At 32.8% G+C, this 21,495-nt stretch overlaps 1 protein-coding gene across 1 annotated transcript in view; it reads right to left on the reverse strand.

Moving 5' to 3' along the window:
• The window catches only part of HDX (highly divergent homeobox), a 158,163-nt gene that overhangs the window by 76,744 nt on the left and 59,924 nt on the right, over nucleotides 1-21,495 (reverse strand). Inside the window, exon 4 of the mRNA XM_068533594.1 lies at nucleotides 13,748-13,801. Within this exon, the coding sequence (XP_068389695.1) occupies nucleotides 13,748-13,801 (54 nt within the window). The remainder of the gene's footprint in view (nucleotides 1-13,747; nucleotides 13,802-21,495) is intronic.

Below are 21,495 nucleotides of genomic sequence, written 5' to 3' on the forward strand. Positions count from 1 at the left end.
TTAAGAGAGTAGATCCTAACAGTTGTCATCACAAGAAAAAATTTTTTTCTTGTTTTTTTTGTATCTATATAAGATGATGGATATTGACTAAACTTACTGTGGTAATCATTTCACAATATATATAAGTCAAATCATGCTGCACACTTTAAACTTATAACAGTGATGTATGACAATTATATCTCAATAAAACTAAAAAGCTGAAACTTCTTTTGCTGACATTGAGACAGCCAATTCGAAAACAAAACTGAAAAATAAACAAAAATAAAACTAAAAATTCAAGAAGAATATATTGCAGAATTATCATTTGGGAGCTATAGCACCACCAGAAGAAAATCCAGGTCCCTACTCCATATTAACAAACAACAAAGAGGAATCAGTGCCCGAAAGAGATTTCAAGTTCAAAGTAAGTCCAAAATCAGATTTAGTAAGGATTTTAGTTTTTACTAATTTGGATATATTGCAACAGACTTGACACCAGGTACAGAAATTTGAGTTATCTAATAGCTCAACAGTAAACCACAAAGTATAGGCTTAGTAACCAACTTCTTAAGTAACACTTTTTTGGTATATACAGCCAGATAGCGAATGCCCTTCAACAGACATACACAATGTCTGTAAATTAAGCTCTTTAAATTTAAACTTCATTACAATGAAAAACAAACCAATATATATGTAGATAGGTAGTTTAAAATGTTTATCATGAAAACATGATATATTAAAGTCTCACAGAAGTTTTATATGACACCCACTCAACAGAAGATGGATGTGTTTTACTAGGTTTACACTTAATACTGTCAGAAAAAAAAAGAGTACACATTAATTTAGAATAGGGAAAAGACAGAAAGGAAAAGACGCTGCGATACTTTAAAGTATCTCTGGGGACTTCCCTGGTGGTGCAGTGGTTAAGAATCCGCCTGCCAATGCTGGGGACTCGTGTTCGAGCCCTGGTCCTGGAAAATCCCACATGCAGCGGAGCAACTAAGCCCATGTGCCACAACTACTGAGCCTGCGCTCTAGATCCCGTGAGCCACAACTACTGAGCCCTCGTGGGCAGCAACGAAGACTCAACACAGCCATAAATAAATAAAAAGAGTTTTATAAAAAAAACTAAAGTACCTCTGAATAAATCAGACTGTTAATCTTATTTTTAAAAATTCTTAATTCTTATTTTTTGGTTAACCCTGTATAAAGAGAGCCTATCTTAATTAACTGGCAAGTAACTGTTCTAACCACCTAATTCCTGAACAAAAAAAAATGGATTAATCTAGTTGTTTCTTACACCATGAAAATTATCTGAATTATAAAAATACTTTTTAAAATACGCACCTTTGTGTTGTTAAAAAATATACATAGCTCCTGTGATTCTTATTACATACAATTCCTACTATTTTCCCAATACCATAGCTGTGTCACACTATAGTATATTTAAGCAATGGTATGAGTCAACAAATTTAGAAACAATCAGCACAGGTTTTGAAAAATCATCAAGTTGATTATTGTCCAGTAACTGACTGATTGATTAAGTCAAAATAGCAGATCTAAGGTCCTCAGATAGAGAATACTGTAATGTAATACATTACCCATTCATTTCAACATGCTTACAGGTAAAGGCTTAGAACTTTTTTAAGTATTATAGGTGATAGAAGAGAGGCTTGCTGGGAAGGCTGGATAAACAAACAGAAATTGAAGTCTAAGTGGAATTAAAGACTGAAATGTGTGGCACAAACAGTAAGTGCTATGGAATTTCAGACGAAAGAGAGCTAGTAGGTGGTCACTGGGGAGGATTGTGAGTTGAGGCTTGAGGCATGAGTAACAGTTGACTAGAGAGAGATAATAGAGGAAGTGAGAAAGTGAAAGTGTAGGTGAGGATACCAGCGAACACAATAGATTTGCTCAAGTGACAAAAGGAGACAACAACCTCTACTGAAAAATATATTTAAACAGGCAAGGTGGAACCAGAAAATAGCGAGCTTTAATGCTAGAATAAGTTTTAGTAGATTCCACAGGCAATGAGGAGACACAGTAGCTGCATCAACAGAAGAGGGACATGAAAGAAACTATATAAATGCTAAACAGGATTATAGAAACCAAACTGGGGTAACATATTTCAAATATCACAAGGGAAAGGAATATAACTATGAATTCCAAATCAAAGCAAAGACTGGTATATAATTATTAAATAATGGACAAATAATTCATATATAAGTAATACACTATATTTTTTAAACCGCTACATTTCATAACAATTAAATCTAAAGAAATTCCACAATAGTGTTGCTGAGACTGCAAAAGCAAAATACCTTTTGAGTAATGGAACAGTCAAGTATAAACATGCACACACACTGCAGTAAATATTCTTTCACTGCAATGAGGACTATTCACTACTGCAGTCTGTCCCTCCCACCCCTAAACCCTTGCAATTATCCCTACTCTGCTTCCTTTTTTCTACATAGTACTTAAAATCTTCTGACATACAATTTATTTGCTTATTTTATTTGTTTACCATATATGTCCCCTGACTACAAAGTGAGCTCCACAAAGGCAAGGATCTTTGTCTGTATGGTTCCTAATATATGTCAAACGCTTACATCAATTCCTGGAACAGAGTAGGAACTTCAAATAAAAATTTGTTAAATGAATAATTGAATAAATGGATGAATATGGGAATTTTATTAAAATGAATTATAATCTATTGCATTCTCAGTTTAAAGAAGCAAGATATAAAGAGTTGTTTATAAATAGGTGAAAAGGAGAAAGCAGGAGGTATCGTGTAAATATTTATATGTTTACCTTTATCTTCTAAGTTTCTTGAATAATTACTTTGATTTGAGTGAGAAGTTGAAAGATGAGGTGTGTGAAGTAGAAAGAATAAGGAGAATTAACTATAACTTGACAGGAGATTTTTTCCTTCATTGAAAGGGCATATCACTTATGTTCTCAATATAGAAGGGTAATTAAATAGGCAGAGAATGAAGCGTACACTTGTTCCACTGTGTTTTGTGTTGTAAAAAAAATCCATCTTTGCATACATATTATATGAAAATTTTAATGGAATAATAATCATTGAATTGAGATTTTACTTGTACTGATTTTACATAAATATGAAGGGAAAAAATTTAGTTTAAAAATTTTGTTTATAGGCAATATTCTAAAAAGAAAAAGAGCTACAAAACAACAAGAATTATAAGATTTTATATCAAACTCCATCTACCAATGATCTATTCTTTTTAGAAAAACTTAATTCCTATCCAGAAATTTAGATGACCAAGGTCATTCAACTTTTAAAAATATAAATATTCACAATGAGTCCAACTTATTTTCCTTAAAGTTCTAAATATTTTACATGAGAAAAATTTCAAACTCTGATAGACCAGACCAGTATCTTCTTTTTTGACATAGTTTTCACATTTTAAATATGTGTCTACGTACAAGTTAGTAACTTTAAAAAGGTCCACCTAAACAGATATGGAAAAAAGAAGAAATGCTTCTTAAGAGTAACATTATGTGAATTAAAAATGTCTTTCCACTATATTTCTATTTGTATTCCATAGTTAGTTGTTGCACATGTACTATGACTTCTTCAGAGACTGTCTGATGACTGCAGTGGCTGATTGATTTGTGATATTGTCCTATTGCTTTCTTATTTTGGAACTATGGATTGAGGGTCTGACAGGCTTTATGTTTTTACAAAAGTATTAGAGAATGCTATTAATCTATTTGGAAAATATATTTTTTCTTCTCTTGGTGCCAACTTAGTTTGAAGCATAAACTATAATCCTTTTTAATAAGCTGGACTCTAATCCCAGAACCATAGTAAACCTAAAAAATACATTCAACTACAACATACACCATTATTGAGCACTTTCAAATTTATTTCATTTAAACCTCAAAATAACCGTGAGTGGTATATATTATTATCTAGATTTTTACAGATTTGGGAATTGATGTCTAGAGCGGTTAAATAATTTGCTTAAGGTTACACAAATAGTAAGTTGTGGGACATGGTTTTAAATCTAAAAAGCCTACAGTATTAACCACAGACTACATGCATACATGGATCCATGAATCCCATGTTCAAGTGACCTTTGTAAGTTTAATATTTAAATGACCCCTGCCTAGGTGACTAACTTTTAAAAAATTTCAGATTCTATCTGGTCAGCAGTGTAGGTCCAGCATATGACAGATGGCTTATTGCAACAAATATGACTCATACAAAAATAATTACTAAGCTACAGACTGTGGCCAAGATAAACAAGGTTCATATTCTCATGGAGTTTAAAATCTGGTTGTGGAAAAAAACCACAAGCAAACAGATAAATGTGCTACTTTGGGTTAATGTTTTGTGCAAGAAGAAAATTAAATAGAGTAGTAGGATAAAGAGCAACTTGGGCTAGAGAGGAGTTTTTAGATAGAGTGATAAAAGAAAACCTCTCCCAAAAGAAGTGACATTTGAGCTGTGCCCTGAACAGTGAGATACATATACTACATACATAAATACATATCTATATAAAATATCTATATACAGTTATATCTCTAGACATAGGTGTTATTAAAAAGTTTACAGAGCTTCACTTTTACATGTTCAAGATATGAGACAATTACACCAAAATTAATAACAAAGTAGGCTAAACAAATGGCCATTAAATAATACTCTCTTACTGCTATCATGCATTCATGAGCATTTTACAAGTTTAGTTTAGTGTGTAGATTTATGGTTTTAACTCAGAAGGTTTCCTTCCTACTTATCAAACTAAACTATTGATTTACAAATTTATTTCATTTGAAACTAAGTAAGAAAAAAAACACTCAAATTAAAAATTTTAGAGGCATGTAATGGGTCATTTCTCAACAGTGTTTCTATCATTATTTTTTACAATTATTTTTATTTTATTGTTGTAAGGACACTGAAGATGAGATCTAAATGTAGTTTTGTAATATATTTTGAAAAGTGGAAGTGTAAGGCCTTCAAGTCTGTCCTTTTTAACACTGTTTTGGCTGAGTCCTTTGTGGTTCCACATGAATTTTAGAATATTTTTTCCTACTTCTGTAAAAAGTGCCATTGACATTTTGACAGGGATTGCACTGAATCTGTAGATTATTTTGGGTAGTAGGAACATTTTAACATTAAGTCTTCCAATCCATGAACATGGGATGTTTTTTCATTTGTTTGTGTCTTTAATTTCTTCATTAATGTTTTGTAGTTTTCAGTGTACAGGCATATCTCGTTTCACTGCACTTCACTTTATTGCACTTTGTGGATACTGGGTTTTTTGTTTGTTTGTTTGTTTGTTTTACAAATAGACAGTTTGTAGAAACCCTGCATCGAGCAAGTCTATTGGTGCCATTTTTCCAACAGCATTTGCCCATTTCAAGTCTCTGTGTCACATTTCAGTAATTCTCACAATATTTTAAACTCCTTCATTATTATTATATTTATTATAGTGTGATAAGTAATCCTTGATGTTACTATTGTGAAAAGATTACAACTCGCTGAAGGCTCAGATGATGGTTAGCTATTTTTAGCAATAAAGTGTTTTTAATTAAGGTATGTCCATTGTTTTTTTAGACATAATGCTAGTGCACAGTTAATAGACTACAGCATAGCATAAACATAACTTTTATATGCACTGGGAAACCAAAAATTTGTGTGCCTCACTTTATTGCAATATTTGCTTTATTGTGGTATTCTGGAACCGAACCCAAAATATTTCTGAGGCATGCCTGTACATCTTTTACCTCCTTAGTTAGGTTTATTCCTAAGTATTTTATTCTTTTTGATGCTATTGCAAATGGGATTATTTCCCCAATTTATTTTTCAGATAGTTCATTGTTAGTGTATAGAAACACAGCAGATTTTTGTATCCTGCAACCTTACTGAATTCAGTCATTAGTCTTAACGGGGTCTTTTGTAGAGTTATTTATGGTTTTCTGTGTATAAGATCATGTCATCTGCAAAGGGAGATCATTTTACTTTTTCCTTTCCAATTTGGATGCCTTTTATTTCATCTTGCCTAACTGCTCTGGCTAGGACTTCCAGTACTATGTTGAATAGAAGTGGTAGGAGTGAGCATCCTTGCCTTGTTCCTGATCTTAGAGGAAAGCTTTCTATTTTTCCCCCTTGAGTATGGTGTTAGTTTTCGGCTCTTCATATATGAGCTTTATCATATTGAGGTCCTATCCTTCTATTCCTAGTTTGCTGAGGGTTTTTATCATGAAATGGAGTTGAATTTTATCAAATGCTTTTTCTGCATCTATTGAGATGATCATGTGAGTATCCTATGTTATTTTAATATATTGCATTACATTAATTGATTTTCACATGTTGAAACATCCTTGCATCCCTGGGATACATCCAACTTGGTCATGATGTATGATCTTTTTAACATGTTGTTGAATTCAGTTTTCTAGTATATGTTCAAGGATTTTTGCATCTACATTCATCAGGAATATTGGTTTGTAGTTTTCTTATAGTTTTTTTTTAAGTTTTTAAAATTTAATTAATAAATTAATTTATTTTTGGCCATATTGGGTCTTCCTTGCTGCGTGTGGACTTTCTCTAGTTGCAGCGAGTGGGGGCTACTCTTCGTTGCGGTGCACGGGCTTCTCATTGTGATGGTTTCTCTTGTTCCAGAGCACAGGCTCTAGGCATGCAGGCTTCAGTAGTTGTGGCATGCAGGCTTCAGTAGTTGTGGCATGTGGGCTTCAGTAGTTGTGGTATGTGGGCTCAGTAGTTGTGGCTTGCAGGCTCTAGAGTGCAGGCTCAGTAGTTGTGGTGAATAGGCTTAGTTGCTCTACAGCATGTAGGATCTTCCCAGACCAGGGCTTGAACCCGTGTCCCCTGCATTGGCAGGCGGATTCCTAACCACTGTACCACCAGGGAAGTCCCTTTTATAGTGTTTCTGGCTTTGGTATCATGGTAATGCTAGCCCCTAAAAATGAGTTTGGGTGTGTTATCTCCTTTGTTTCTGTAGCTCCCAGAGGTTTAGTATATGCTGTGTCTCATCAGGACTCTGAGACAAGTGAGATAGAAGCCAGTTCTTCAGATAGCACCTGGAAAAGTTAGGATATTGGATGTTTGGTACATGTCTTTCCCTACTCAGGAAGAAGCTGTGCGCTGAGGGTTTCCTCCCAATTGTATGGTTCTGTGCCAGGGGTGGGGATTATGATGAGAAGGTATCTCCAATTTTCTTACCAGTTTAACGTGGCTAGTTTCATATTTGCCCTGAGTGCAGGAGCCTCTAACTTGTGTCTTGATTTCTCACAAAAGGAACTGAACTGTGTATTGCTGTTGAATTGGGATGTCATGTAGGGAAGGAGAATCTTGCTGACACCATTCCCATTATTTTTTTGAAGAGAGTAAAACTAGAGTTTCAAAGGTTTAGTTTAATATTATTTTACGTGACTCTTATTGCTCTTTTTTTCTGAGGGGAATGCATTGTATTTTTGGTGGTTTTAAATTGTATTACATGTTTAAAACATGGTGCTTTCATGCTTTCACTGGATTTCTTAGAAATCCTGAAATTACGTTATTAGCAGAATTGAAAATATATTGCAATTAACCTAAGTGAGTAGATCACTAAGTACCAATCTGTATTTTCTAAGTTCTCCTTTCTGCTGAAAGTTACAATATGAGAAAATATTTTAAGAAATCTTAGTGTATAGATAGAAGTGACAGAAAATTAGAGAGGATTTAATTGAAATTGTAAATAAATCATGTAGCTTCCATCGACCTGTAGCCTTTTGGGAAAAAAGTCATTTAAAATGTTTGGTGGAATTAATTTTCACAATATGGCTCAGTTATTGCTAGACAATGGAGTCTGATCAGTGTACCACTAACCACTAGAACCAGGACAGTGTTTCCCAACCTTGGCTCATCATAAGAATCACTGGGCCATTTATGAAGAATACTATTTCCAGGTTTTCCTCTAGAGCTTCTGATTCAGTATATCTTGGGTAGTATCCAGACATTTATTTTTAACAGGTCACCATTACCCCCAACGTACAAACTCCAATGATTCTTATGATCAGGCAAGGTTGGGAAACACATACTGACTGGACGGATCTTCACGTTACTGACTGCTTTCTCCAGGCTTTCCCTTCATTCCAGGGGCTGAAGAGAATAGAGTTGCCATTAGAATCCACTTGCAATGACTTACTCAAAAGGTTATACTTCCATTTCTTTCCAAAACTGACTGAAACAGATAATTAACTACATTCATCCTTCCACTTTCCTTTTAGTCAGACCCTGTTGCAGGCACGTTGAGACTCCAAAGAAATCTAAAAAAAAAAAGGCGTTCTTACTCAAAAACAAAACAAAATGAAAAACAAAAAGCTGAGGACTTCTGCTGTAAACAAACAGTAGCTTTTCCCCTTTCCTGATGCTACTATGAGGCAAAATACTAAAGATAGTGGAACTACAAGTCATAAAAGACTTGAGTTCTAATCCAAATTCAATCATTTACTAGATATGCGGTCTTTTCAAGTAACTTAACCATCTTGAATTTAGCTTTTTCATCTATTAAGTCTAAATAGAAACGCCTGCCCTATCTACCTCTCTACATTTTTACAAGGATTAGAATGAGATAATCTAAGTAATATGACTTTGAACGATAAAATACTATACATATGATAATATTACTTTTACTATTGAAAAGCCACAACCTAATGTGAGTAGTATTAACATACATAAATAGTTTGTTATAATAAGAACAATCAGAACCATTTGTAGTCTTCAAAAGTCAAAAAGACACTAACCAGATTTTAAAAATTCTATAGTAAGTCCCTAATTTATATAGACTTATTTTGATTCCACAAGTGGCAGCATACACTCATACGGTCTGGTTATACAAAAAACTAAAACAAATGAAAATTCCTAATTTCTTCTGTACTGGTAATTACACTACATTTTCTCAGTTCCAAATGCACTCTTCTATACCATGTTTTTGATGGGACTCTGCAAAGTATATTTCTGCTTACCAAATGTCTTTGAATGAGATTCTGACAATAGAGAGCAGTAGAAGGAGACTGGAAGGCTGAAGAAGAGAAGATGGTCCTTCCTGTTTTGCTTCCTATTCCTATCAGTATCACCCAAGGGACAACCCTTCATCCTGACATTGGTTGTTGGTAATAGTCACAGTTGGTTCCTGATTTTCTACACTACCAGAATCAACCTCATTGTGCCCCCTAGAGGTACCAGCATTAGCTGGCAGTGTACCAAACTCAGAAATGAGTCCCATCTCAGCAAACCTCTCCTCTAATTTTGTAGTTTCTGAAAATACAAACTTCTCTTTGTTTTCCTAGCCCAAGGGGTAATAGTTACCTTCCTGAATTTAACACTCTTGTTGCTTCACAGTTTCCTTTTTGCTTTTTAAAATCCTCTAAAACCTGTCTAAATAATTTATCATATTAAATTCTTCTGGCGAGTTTTCTGTTTTCCTGCTTGGACACTTACTGATACTAACTATCCGTTTAACAATCAGTTTCACAAAGATGACTTTTCAGGATGGTGTGCATGGACAGTAACTGTAATATGAATAGAATGTTAAACACAGTGTGCATAATGATGTCAAGATATATACTAGTGAGATAGAAAAAAAAAAAAAAAAGCAGCCACCGTCATCCAAAATTAAACTGATGTTCAGAGCTAGACTACAATATTATTACATGCTGGCCTGACACTCACAGTCAGGCTATTTTGTTCCCTTGTTGAACACATTGTTTAATTTCACAGACTACAATCTAAAATAAGATTACTCAGAGACTATCATAAGATGAAACAAAACAAGGCTTCTTCATAATTTTGCCTCAACAGACAAAACCAAGTTTGCAATGCCACACGCAAAATACCCTATCACAGAATTGCTCCCACTTTCTCACAGCATCCAATCTAGAACAAATCCTCACTTCCTTATACCCTCCCTTAAATCACCCAACCAAAGCCCAAATCCTCCAGTAAGTTATTTCTAACATCTTCTTACTGTGATGTGTCATGGTTCTACATGGTATGTGTTCTCCTTTGCTGCAACAAGTAATAAACACAACTTATTTAACTACTGGTTTTTTCTTAGTGGGTTTGACTGAGGGACATTGACACTGGTAAAATTTTCCTTGGAAGTGGGTGAGAGAATTTTCAGAGGCAATGGTTATATTCCATTGTGTGTATAAAGTGTGCTTCCAGAAGAAGCTAGGAAGTGACCAACATGGGCGTTTGTCACAATGGCATTTTATATCTGATTATGTAATTATTTCATGAATACCTCTCTTCTTATTAAATCTAGGTCATTAGCTCCATGAGAGCAGGGAAAACATCTGTTTTTTCTCACCATTGTAGCCCTAAGATCAAGCACAATATCTGGCACATTGTGGACCTGTGTAGTACAATAGAAATACAATATAAGACACATACGTAGGCTTACATTTTCTAGTAGCAACATTAAAAAAATGAAAAACAGATGGTAAAATTAATTTTAATAGTATACTTTAACATAATATATTCAAAATTTTATTTAAACATGTAATTAGTATAAAAATTGAGATTTTTACATATTATTTTTACTGTACAAAATCTTTGAAATCATGTGTATTTTACATTTATAGTACATGTCAGTTTGAATGTTAAATTTTCATCATACAAACTTGATCTATATGTAAATTTCATAAGATTTACAGTTGAAAAAGAAGATTCAAATACCTAGGTTTTCTAATAACTGAATTGTTATATTTTTAAAGCTTTATTGAGGTATAATTAACAAAAACTAAACTACACATATTTAAATTATACAATTTGATGTTTTGATATATGTATATGCTCAAGAAACAATCTTGGACAAACATACCCATCATCCCTAAAAGTTTCCAAATGCTCCCTTTCAATCAGTTTGCCCTACCTTTTGCCCTCCTGCCTTACCATGCAACCACTGATCTGCTTCTTGTTTGCATTTTCAATAATTTTATACAGATGGAAGCATACAGTATGTACTCTTTTTTTTCATCTGGTTTCTTTCACTCAGGCTGATTATTTTGAGATTCATTCATGTTGATGTGTGCATCAATAGTGCATATTTTTAATGTTGAGTACTATTTCCCTATATGAACAAAAAATTTGTTTATCCATTCACCTGTTAATGAACATTTAGTTTGTTTCTAATTTTAGGCTATTATAAATAAAGCTGCTATAAACATTCATGTGCAAATCTTTGTATGGATATGTGCTATCACTCCTCTTGGGTAAATACTTAGAATAGCTGGGTCATAGGGTAGGTGTATGTTTAGCTTTTTAAGAAACTGCCAAACTGTTTTCCAGAGTGGTTGTACCATTTCACATTCCCACCATCAACGTTTGATTGTTCCTTTATCTCCATATCTTTGCCAATATTTGTTGTCAGTTTTATAGTATTATATTTTCGATTCCTTCACATCCTTACCAAAACTTGGTATGATTAAAAAAATTTAGCTATTATAATGGGTGGTCATATTGTGGTTTAAATTTACATTTATCTTATGACTAATGGTGTTGAGCACCTTTACATGCTCTTATTGGCTATCTCCATATCTTCTTTGGTGAAGTGTCTTTCAAATATTTTGCCCATTTTTTATTGGGTTGTGTTCCCTTATTATTGAATTTTGAGAATTCTTTCTGTATCCTGGACACAGGTCCTTTATCAGCTGTACCATTTGTAATTATTTTCTCCCTATCTGTGGTTTGTCTTTCATTCTCTTAATGGTATCTCTTTATAAAAACAACTTTACTACAGTATTAAGTTTACATAATATAAACAGATTTTCAACTGTAAATCTTATGAAATTTACATATAGATCAAGTTTGTATGATGAAAATTTAACATTCAAACTGACATGTACTATAAATGTAAAATACACATGATTTCAAAGATTTTGTAAAGTAAAAATAATATGTAAAAATCTCAATTTTTATACTAATTACATGTTTAAATAAAATTTTGGATATGTTGAGTTAAAGTATACAGTTCAATGATTTTTAGTAACTTCACTTAGTGGTGAAAACATCATCATATATCAGTTTTAGAACATTGTAATCTCTGTAATATATCTCTCATATCTATTTCCAGATGTTCCACATTCCTATCCCCAACCTCAGGCAACTACTGATCTATTTCCTGTCTCTATGAATTTGTATTTGTCTTTGGACATTTCATATAAATAGAAACATATAATATGTGGTCTCTTGTGTCTAGCTTCTGTCACAGTGCATGATCTTTTTGAGGTTCATCTATGATGCACCATGTGTCACTAGTTAATTCCTTTTTATTACTGAATTGTATTACATTGTATGGATATACTGTACTTTGTCTATCCATTTACAAGTTGATGGGCTTTTAGGTTGCTTCCAATTTTTGGTTATTATTAAGGATGTTACATCAACTGCTGAACATATGCATGCAATCCTACATGTAGAAGTGTTTTTGTTTCTCTTTGGCGGATACTGATGAGTGGAATTGCTGGGTTGTATGGTAGTTTATGTTTGACATTTTCAGAAACTACCAAACTGTTTTCCAAAGTGGCTGTGCCATTTTACATTCTCACCATCAATGTATGATTGTTCCTTTATCTTCTTATCTTTGCCAATATTTGTTATTGTAGAGACTGTGAAATACCTTATTTTGGGTTTAATAGGCATTTCCTGAATGATGTATGATTTTGAGCATCTGCTCATGTATTTATTAAAAATTCATGTATCTGCTTTGTTGAAATATCTGTTCATATCTTTTGTCCATTTTATGATCAGATTGTTTTTCTTTGTAAGAGTTTTTTGTATATTCTGGTTACAAGTCTTTTAATGGATAAGTGATTTGTAAGTATTTCCTTCTAGGCTGTTGCTTGCCTTTTCATTTTCTTCATGGTCTTTTGAAGTGCTAAAGTTTTGAATTTTGTTGAGATCCAATTTATCCATTTTTAAATTTTATGCACTATACTTTGTTGAACAGACTATCTTTCTCCTCTGCAATGAACTGTCATAACATCTTTGTATAAAATCAATTGACTATAAATATAACAACTTATTTCTGCACTCTCAATTCTGTTCCATTGTTCCAAAGCTATCTACCATACAATAACTTGAACTATCTTTCTAAAAGTCTACTCATGACTTTTTTTTACTTTTGAAATCCTTTAATAGTTTCCCTTCTAAGGAAAAGTTACATCAAAATCTCCTGCATGTTAAAATGCAGATTTATGGGTCCTATACAGACCAACTGAATGAGCTTCTTTGAGAAAACACAATTTTAATGAAATTCTGTTATATTAATATTTTAAGAACCATAACAGTTGTAGCAGAAAGCCAGAAAATAGTATTGTTAAAATATTAGTTACTCATCATTTCTAAATACTGAAATACACAAATAATAAATAGTAATGTAAATTATTTAACTTTGATTGAGATGTTTATATCAATCAATTCTATGATCAAATTAACTGGGCTTATTAGATGTAGAAAAATTATGATATTTTATGAAATACCTTTAAATTTTTTTTTTAAACTACAAAAAACTGCTCAAAGATTATACAATGTGCTGATTACTGCATTTTATTTAAGGTTACCTTTTTAGTATATATAAATATTATAATCTCAAAATATGTCCTTTGAGATTAATTAACTTATTGAAGTTCAGTTTTGCCAACTTTACAAATATCATAACAACTTTCTCAATGGCATTCTTACTAACGAGACAGGGGGAAACCCATTTGCTGCTTTAAATGAAAGATTACTTACTGCTCTTTTTCTAGAACACCCTGTAATCCAAGGCACAGTAAGGTTTCCTGAAATCTGTGGAAACAACAAATGGAATCTCAGTAAGGTATGCATTGACACTATTGGATGCTGATCAACACCAAAGAATTCATACAAGATGTCAAGATAGGTCTGCATTCAGAGCATATCTCCCATGTGGACAATGCTGTTACCTTATTGAAAGCAAGAGATTTAAAAAGCTTTCCTTTGTGGGAAAATTCAAGAAGTAGTGCAGTTCCTCTGAAAATTCAAGAAAATTTTGAAGACATGTTTCGGGCCTGGAAGTACCCGGTTTGGAAGGTTTGGAAATCTATGGACAAGAAAATTATTATAATAAAAATGCAGTGTTCTGTGGAATAAATGTTACAATAATTAAATAATTAACTATAGTCATCATACTGTATATTAGCTCTCTAGGTTTATTCATCTTACATAACTGCAAGTCCCTTTTTAGGTAGAAACTACTAAGGTGAATAGCTAGTAACACCTTATTACATCAGCATTGCCACTCAAGGAGATAGATGCTACTCTCATAGGATTCTGGGGAGTGTTTAAAGAGACCAAGGTGTTTCTGTGAGCTATGGCTCAGGTTAGTCTGGACTTAACCATACCTTTTCCTGGGACACACAAGAATTAGGGAGTACTCCAAACTCTCCCCTTGCCCTCTCCTTCCCTTCCAAATATGTGTTTCCTGAGAGACCGACAAGTCAAATCAACCTTGCTAAGTGGTAGTGGTGGTGGGAATGTGGTATTCAATCAAACATTTATTGGTTTTGATAAATTATATTCAGTGATGGCCAATTAATTTGTATTATGCTTACTGATAAGAAGTGATGATCAAACAGTCAAAGTAAATAGTAGAGTAATATCCTCAGTTATTCAAATTTCAGGTAAAAGAATACTGTCCCTGGCCACCAGACCTGCCATTTTACTTTGAGTTCAAAATGCATCAATATGCTAGGGACAGGCTAAAAATTATATAAACTCCAAATAATAGTTGTAAGGAAAAATTTTACTAAAGTTAAAATCCCATTACGGTAAAATGACAATTAACTAGAATCCTTGAGGGTCATGAGAAGGTTTGAATAATTGATTTTTTTAAATGGTGAACAAGAGTGAAAAGAAAATTTCTACAGAAAAATTCTTTAAAAAGTATACTTTCTTGTCCTCCCACTAATACTTGGTATATGATACAATGTTTGCAGAGTAAATTGATTGCTAGTCGCAATGAAGGAGGTAAATCTGCTAAAATAATCACATAATATACTCTTGAAAGAATAGAGATATCCAACTACTTTGGAATATTTGTGCACATACTTCCATCTATTAGTGAGGATATTTTAAAACTGATTATGTAAAGTTGCTAGAGAAAACATGTTAAACCAAATAAATTGCAAGCCCCCCATAAACTACTAATAAAAAGTTAATATGAAACCATAAAAATGATACACATAATAAACATGGTAATTGAATTTCTTTAAACATGGACCTTATACATTTTAAGACTATAAAATGTGGTTTCTTGATTAAGTCAGTTGTATGTAACCAAGAAAATGGAAAACTCCTATAAGCACCTTAACATACAAATATTATAAATTCCATGTGATTTGGGAAGAGACGAAGTTTCATTTTTTTGTTTTATAATTCTGTGGCACCAGTTACATGATACTCAAATGCTATATTCAACTACCCTCTATTATTTACTTTAAATCTATCTTTCAGTTCCTTATGTTTCTGCTAAAACTTAAGAATGGCCAAGCATAGTAGCTAAATTTGTAGGCTTTTTTGAATCATAGTACTGTACAAATGTTTCCCTCAAATTTGGAACGTTTTCTTCCATGCAAGAGTGATGACAAGGTTTCTCCCTCACCAGAAGCTATAAAATACAGTATTTCAAATGAGTCGGAAAATATACTTCTCATTTAAGTGATATTTAAGTTCCAAACACACTTTTCAACACCCTGGTTTGGAAAATTGCAAAATGAATCTACAAGAAAAGACTAATTTAACAAATATATTAGAATTTACATATCCAAATGAGTACTTTGTGTTTCAAAATAAAAATCTTTGGAAGTTATAAAGTCATTACAATGATGTTGCTATTGTTGAAAGCACTTTGGGAACTTTTCTTTTGGAGCTGTTAGTTCATGACTCACCCAGATATTCTGTCTCATTCATATTCTCTTTGTTTTAACTGAAAATATAACAGCTCAGATTGAACATCCATATTATTCACTAAACGTGTCTCAGAATGAATTCTATTTTCCAAAATCAAATTTTCCCTGAAATGATGAAGATTTGTCACCACTGAAAGCATTTAAAAGAATCCCACAGGTCCTTAAAGCAATTGTAAAAGAACTTCAGAAACTTTTTGACAAATTGAACATTATTGAAATAAGTATAGATAACTTTCCAAGGTAACTAATTTGAATTCTCTTCAAATATTTATCAGGCATCTCTGTACTAGGTGCTGTTTTAGGTGCTACAGGAAATAAAAAGGTGGGTAAAACATAATTTCCTGGAGGGCAAGAACTATGATCTTAGAGGGAAAGATAAGACAGGTACATGAATGGCTGTAATACAAAGATAAATATGATAAGTTCCACAAGGGAGGTACAATAGGAGTTAAAGACACGGCAAAATTACATCAACTTGAGGATTTATATCTCAGCTGAACCTTAAAAGATGAGCAGAATCTTGATAGAAATAAAAGAGCATTCCAGGGGTAAAGAATGGCATGAATACTGTGGAATAAAATGATAGGGTGTGTTTGGGAATGGTGAATTCAGCTAGAACTAGAAAGGGAGTTAGGGTCTTTGTGGAGGCCATGAATGCCAAGGTACATTTATATCTAATTCTGTAGAAAATGGGGAGTCATTGAAAGTTTTTAAGCAGATGAGTTATATGGTCAGAATTGTACTTTTATACATTAGGATGATTAATGTGACTAAATGTGTATAGTGAATTGAATAAGTATGGAAACTTTCACAATAATTTAGGCAAGAGGTAATCTAAGCTTGGAACTAGGTTAGAGGAGGTAGGAATTGAGAAGAGAAATATAAAACATATTTCTAAAGAAAGGTCTTGTGCATGAGATAGAAGATAACTAGACAGTCAGGAGATTACTGGAATAGTCTTTTTATGGCCATCATAAAACTGCCTCCACAAATGGCTGTCCTGCTCAAACTAATGGAGAGTTGCAGAGTCACAACTTTGAATGTGAATGCAAGGAAGTGCCTAATGTTGGAAATCTGCTTCTCTTGGCTAAGAGTGGATACACTCAAGTATGTAACACACTAATTTGGATGTAAACTGGAGTCACATCATATGGATAGTTAAGATTTGTGAATCCAGCTATAACACTTACCTTTCTCATGGAAAATTATACTTAAAATAGATACCGTATATCAAAATATTAATTATACATTTTATACACACATTATTATACATGGTTATACATTCACAGGAAAGCATGCATATAGTTACTTTTGTGGATGATTTAAGGAATTTTTAAAACAATTTTTACTATATTTTATACGATTTAGACCCTACATATGACTCTGTTGTAATATTTTTTCTAGACTATGAGATTCTTAAGGGCAAAGTATCATGTTTAAAACAATTTAGTCTAATTATTTTTATATAGTAACACAGAGAATATACAGAAAAAAGCATTTGTTTGATTTCAAAAATCTTTCTGTTAGAAAGACAATTCTACACATATCATAGGTATTATAATTTTAAAACTTCAGAGCAGTTCATGGGTCTAACAAAGCTCCTATCTGAAATATACTATATTTTATATAAGCCAGGAAAATTAAGTATATTATTAATTAGCATATGCTTAAAGAGAATTTGATTATCTGAAACACTCAGACAATAACCATGTCTCTCAGCAAAGTTCATCAGTAAGTGATTCATAAATTAATGTTTTAGCTTTCCATCAGTTGTTTCGGTATCAGTTGAGCATTAAAACCTATCAAACCTATCAAGCATTCTGCTTTAATCAGCAGGGCTTCCTAGATGTCTTTCAATTATGAGTTATAGAGCATAGAGGACACTGCTGGGCGTGTGGTAGGCAATCAATAAATATATGCTGATTGAATGATTGAATTAACTTGTGCCTTTATTATTAACTAGCTTCACTTGCCATAATTCAACAAAGGCCAAGAGTGGAAATATACAAGAGACCATTATATAGGGTAGGCAGTTGGGAGGAAGGGAGTAAGTTGTTTCTGGTTGAGAACAATGTGTTCTGGAGCAAAGAAGAAAAGTACTGGCTTATTTAAACATATTTCCCCCTCTTCTCTCTACCAAGTCTAGAAAAGCTTTCAGAAACTAAATAAGCTTACAACTGAAATTTTAATATTACAACTTTTGGCTAAGGGACTAACACCCTTTTTTAAGCATATGGATTGTTCTTCTATTAAGTCACATTAAATTAGAAAAGTTTACTAGCCCGACAGATTCTTGCAATTGACAACCAAGATGCTATTTGTTTTTTTCTATATAATTTTACTAGTTAAAAATTCATAAACCTTAAGAGATTAAGATCAGGGAAACTGGAATTCTAGGACATTTCAATGGAATTATAAAAAGTACACATACATGGCATAACAAGCCTGATTTCACCATACTGATTCTAGAGATACTGGCTGTTAAAAATAATGGAAGGATATAAGTAAAATAATATAAATTATTATGTGGAATGATTAAGTTCTGATGCCAAGGACCTGGGGAGTTTACAAGTACAAATCTGGATCCCCTGAAATTATACTCTCAAAAATATTTTAAGATATTATCTCAATGCTACTCATGTAAAAAAAATTGAGAAAATATAAAAATTCTTTACTAACTTTAGAAAATAAAGTGTCAAATGTTAGCTTTAAGTTCTACATATATTTTTACAACTGAAATTAAATGTTTTATTACATGTATACTCAGAGATCAGTTCCTTAAAAAACAGCAAAAGATTTATAGCTCTTATCAGGCTACAATCCTTGCTGGGATGGACTAGCATTCTTAACATGAATCACGGTTTCATGTCTTTGTTTTTGCACATGGAGCCTTGTTGAACCAAAACATAGGCATTTAAAAGAAATCAAACACCCTGGTTGTTTGTTGCACTAACACTATATGTACTGATACACTTACTCTGTAATTTAAACAACAAACAGCAGAGACAGCAGCAAGATGAAAGACTAAGCAGACCCAGAGTCTCATCCCTCTTCCCTGGAAACATCAAATTAAAAACTAGAGACTGACAAGAATAACATCATGGTAGAAATTAGTCAAAGATTTTACAGCAACCAAGCAAATAAACAACCAAGAAAAAGCCATACTAAAAATGTAGGAAATTTCACAGCATTTTAAAAAGTGTCACACTCTCTTCCTTGTGTAGCATGACATGGATCAGGGAAAGTGTTGGCTTTGTCACCAGTCCCCTTATGTGAACCAAAGAGAACAGAGTAGACAGAACTTACAACATTCTAACCTGGCTTTGGGCTGCTTGAGAGATTCATCTCTTTAGCTCCTAACTTGGAGCTCACATAGCCAAAAGTGGCATGACTCAGATCTCAGGCTAGGAGAAGTAGCAGGAAGCATCAGGCAAGACTCAAGAAAATGGCAAGAAGACTATAGACCCTCATACACCTGGAGAAAGAGATTACTGATTGATGAATATACTAGACCATCTAAGGGTCTAGGATAAGCAAGAATGAGAATCTTCAGGAAATAAAGATATTTAAAAGTAGCTGTGTACAGAGGGGAATCAGTACAAAACATGCACACAAGACCAGGGGAGACACATGCCCAGGAAAGGCCTACAAAGATCTTAAGCCTTTACACCAGTCTAATTAGTGAAGGTCTTCAACTGTGCAGACCCAGACTGCAAAGACTGGGAGAGGTGGTGGTTTATTCAAATGCCCAATTAAAAAAAATCACAAAATATACAGAGAAATAGGAAAACATCAGCCACTCAAAAGAACAAAATAAATGTCCAGAAAATGTCCCTGAAGAAACATAAACATTGGATTTACTACACAAATACTTTAAAACAATTACATTAAATTTGCTCAAAGAACTAATGAAAAACATAAAGAAATAAGGGTGACAATATATGTACAAAATGAGAATATCAGCAGAAATAGAGATTATAAAAGGAACCAAACAGAAATTTTAGAGCTGAAAATACTATAACTGAATGGAAAACTTCACTGAAGGAGTTCAACAGAAGACAAAAGAGGTGGAAGAAAGGATCAGTGAACTTGAAAGAGGTCATTTCATATTATGAAGCTTGAGGAGCAAAAAAGGAAAAATAATTCTTATCAATAAAAATGTGAACAGGGCCTAAGAAACTAATGGGACATCAAAAGCAGACCAATACATGCATTATAGAAGTCCCAGAAGGAAGAGAGAAAGGCAAAGAGACAGAAAGATGATTTGAATAAATACCTGAAAACTTCCCAAATTTGAGAAAAGTCATTGATATACAAATCCAAGCAGTTTAAAAAACTCCAAGTAGGATAAATACAAAGAATTCCACACAGAGACACATTATAATCAAACTGTCAAAAGACAAAGACAGTGAAAGAATACTGGAAGCAGCAAAAGTGACTCATCACATACAGGGGATTCTCTGTAAGATTATCAGAGGATTTCATAGCAGAAAGCTTGCAGGTAAGAAGGAAGTTGGATGATATATTTAAAGTGGTAAAAGAAAAAATTATCAGATGAGAATTATATATCTAGGAAACTGTCCTTCAAAAATGAAGGAGAAATTAAGACATTTCTAGATAAATATAAGTTGAGTGAGTTTATTACCACTAAATCTGCTCTGCAAGAAATGTTAATGGGAGTCCTTCAAGTTGAAATGAAAAGACATTATACATTAAATTGAAGCCATATGAAATTATAAATTTCTCCAGTAAAGGTAAATACATGGACAAATATAAAAACAAGTATTAATGTAACGTTTGGTTTGTAACTCCATTTTTCATTTTTCTACAGGAATTTAAAGATGAAGTCATAAAATAATTATAAATCTATGTTAATAGGTACACAATATATAAAAATGTAAGTTGTGATATCAGTAAAATGGTAGGACAGAACTGTAAAGGATTAAAGTTTTTGCATGTAATTGAAGTTGTTACTATCAATTTAAAATAGATTGTTATAACTTTAAGACATTATATGTAACCCCCATGGTAAACACAAAGAAAATATGTATAGAATATATACAAAAGGAAATGAGAAAGGAATCAAAAAGAGTTACTATAAAAAAGACAGTTAAACAGGAAGGAAGGTAGTAATGGAGGAAATGAGGGACAAAATATTTAAAGCATTCAGAAAATAAGTAACATAATGGTAATAGTAAGTCCTTCACTATCAGTAATTACTTTAAATGTAATTGGATTGACTTTCCCAATTAAAAGACAGATTAGAAGAATGGATTAAAAAAACAGGATCCAACCATAGGCTGTCTACAACAGACTCGCTATAGATCTAAGGAACCTTACCTTACACCATATACAGAATTAGCTCAAATGGGACAAAGGTTTAAACATAAAAGCTAAAACTATAAACTTTTTAGAAGAAAATAGAACAGCTTCCTGATATTGGATTTGGCAATGATTTCTTAGATATGACACTAAAAGCATAAGAACAAAATAAAAACTAGATAAATTGAACTAGATCAAAATTAAACACTTTTGTGAATCAAAAGGATACTA

This window comes from Eschrichtius robustus, chromosome X (assembly GCF_028021215.1).
Source record: "Eschrichtius robustus isolate mEscRob2 chromosome X, mEscRob2.pri, whole genome shotgun sequence".
NCBI classification, from domain to species: domain Eukaryota; kingdom Metazoa; phylum Chordata; class Mammalia; order Artiodactyla; family Eschrichtiidae; genus Eschrichtius; species Eschrichtius robustus.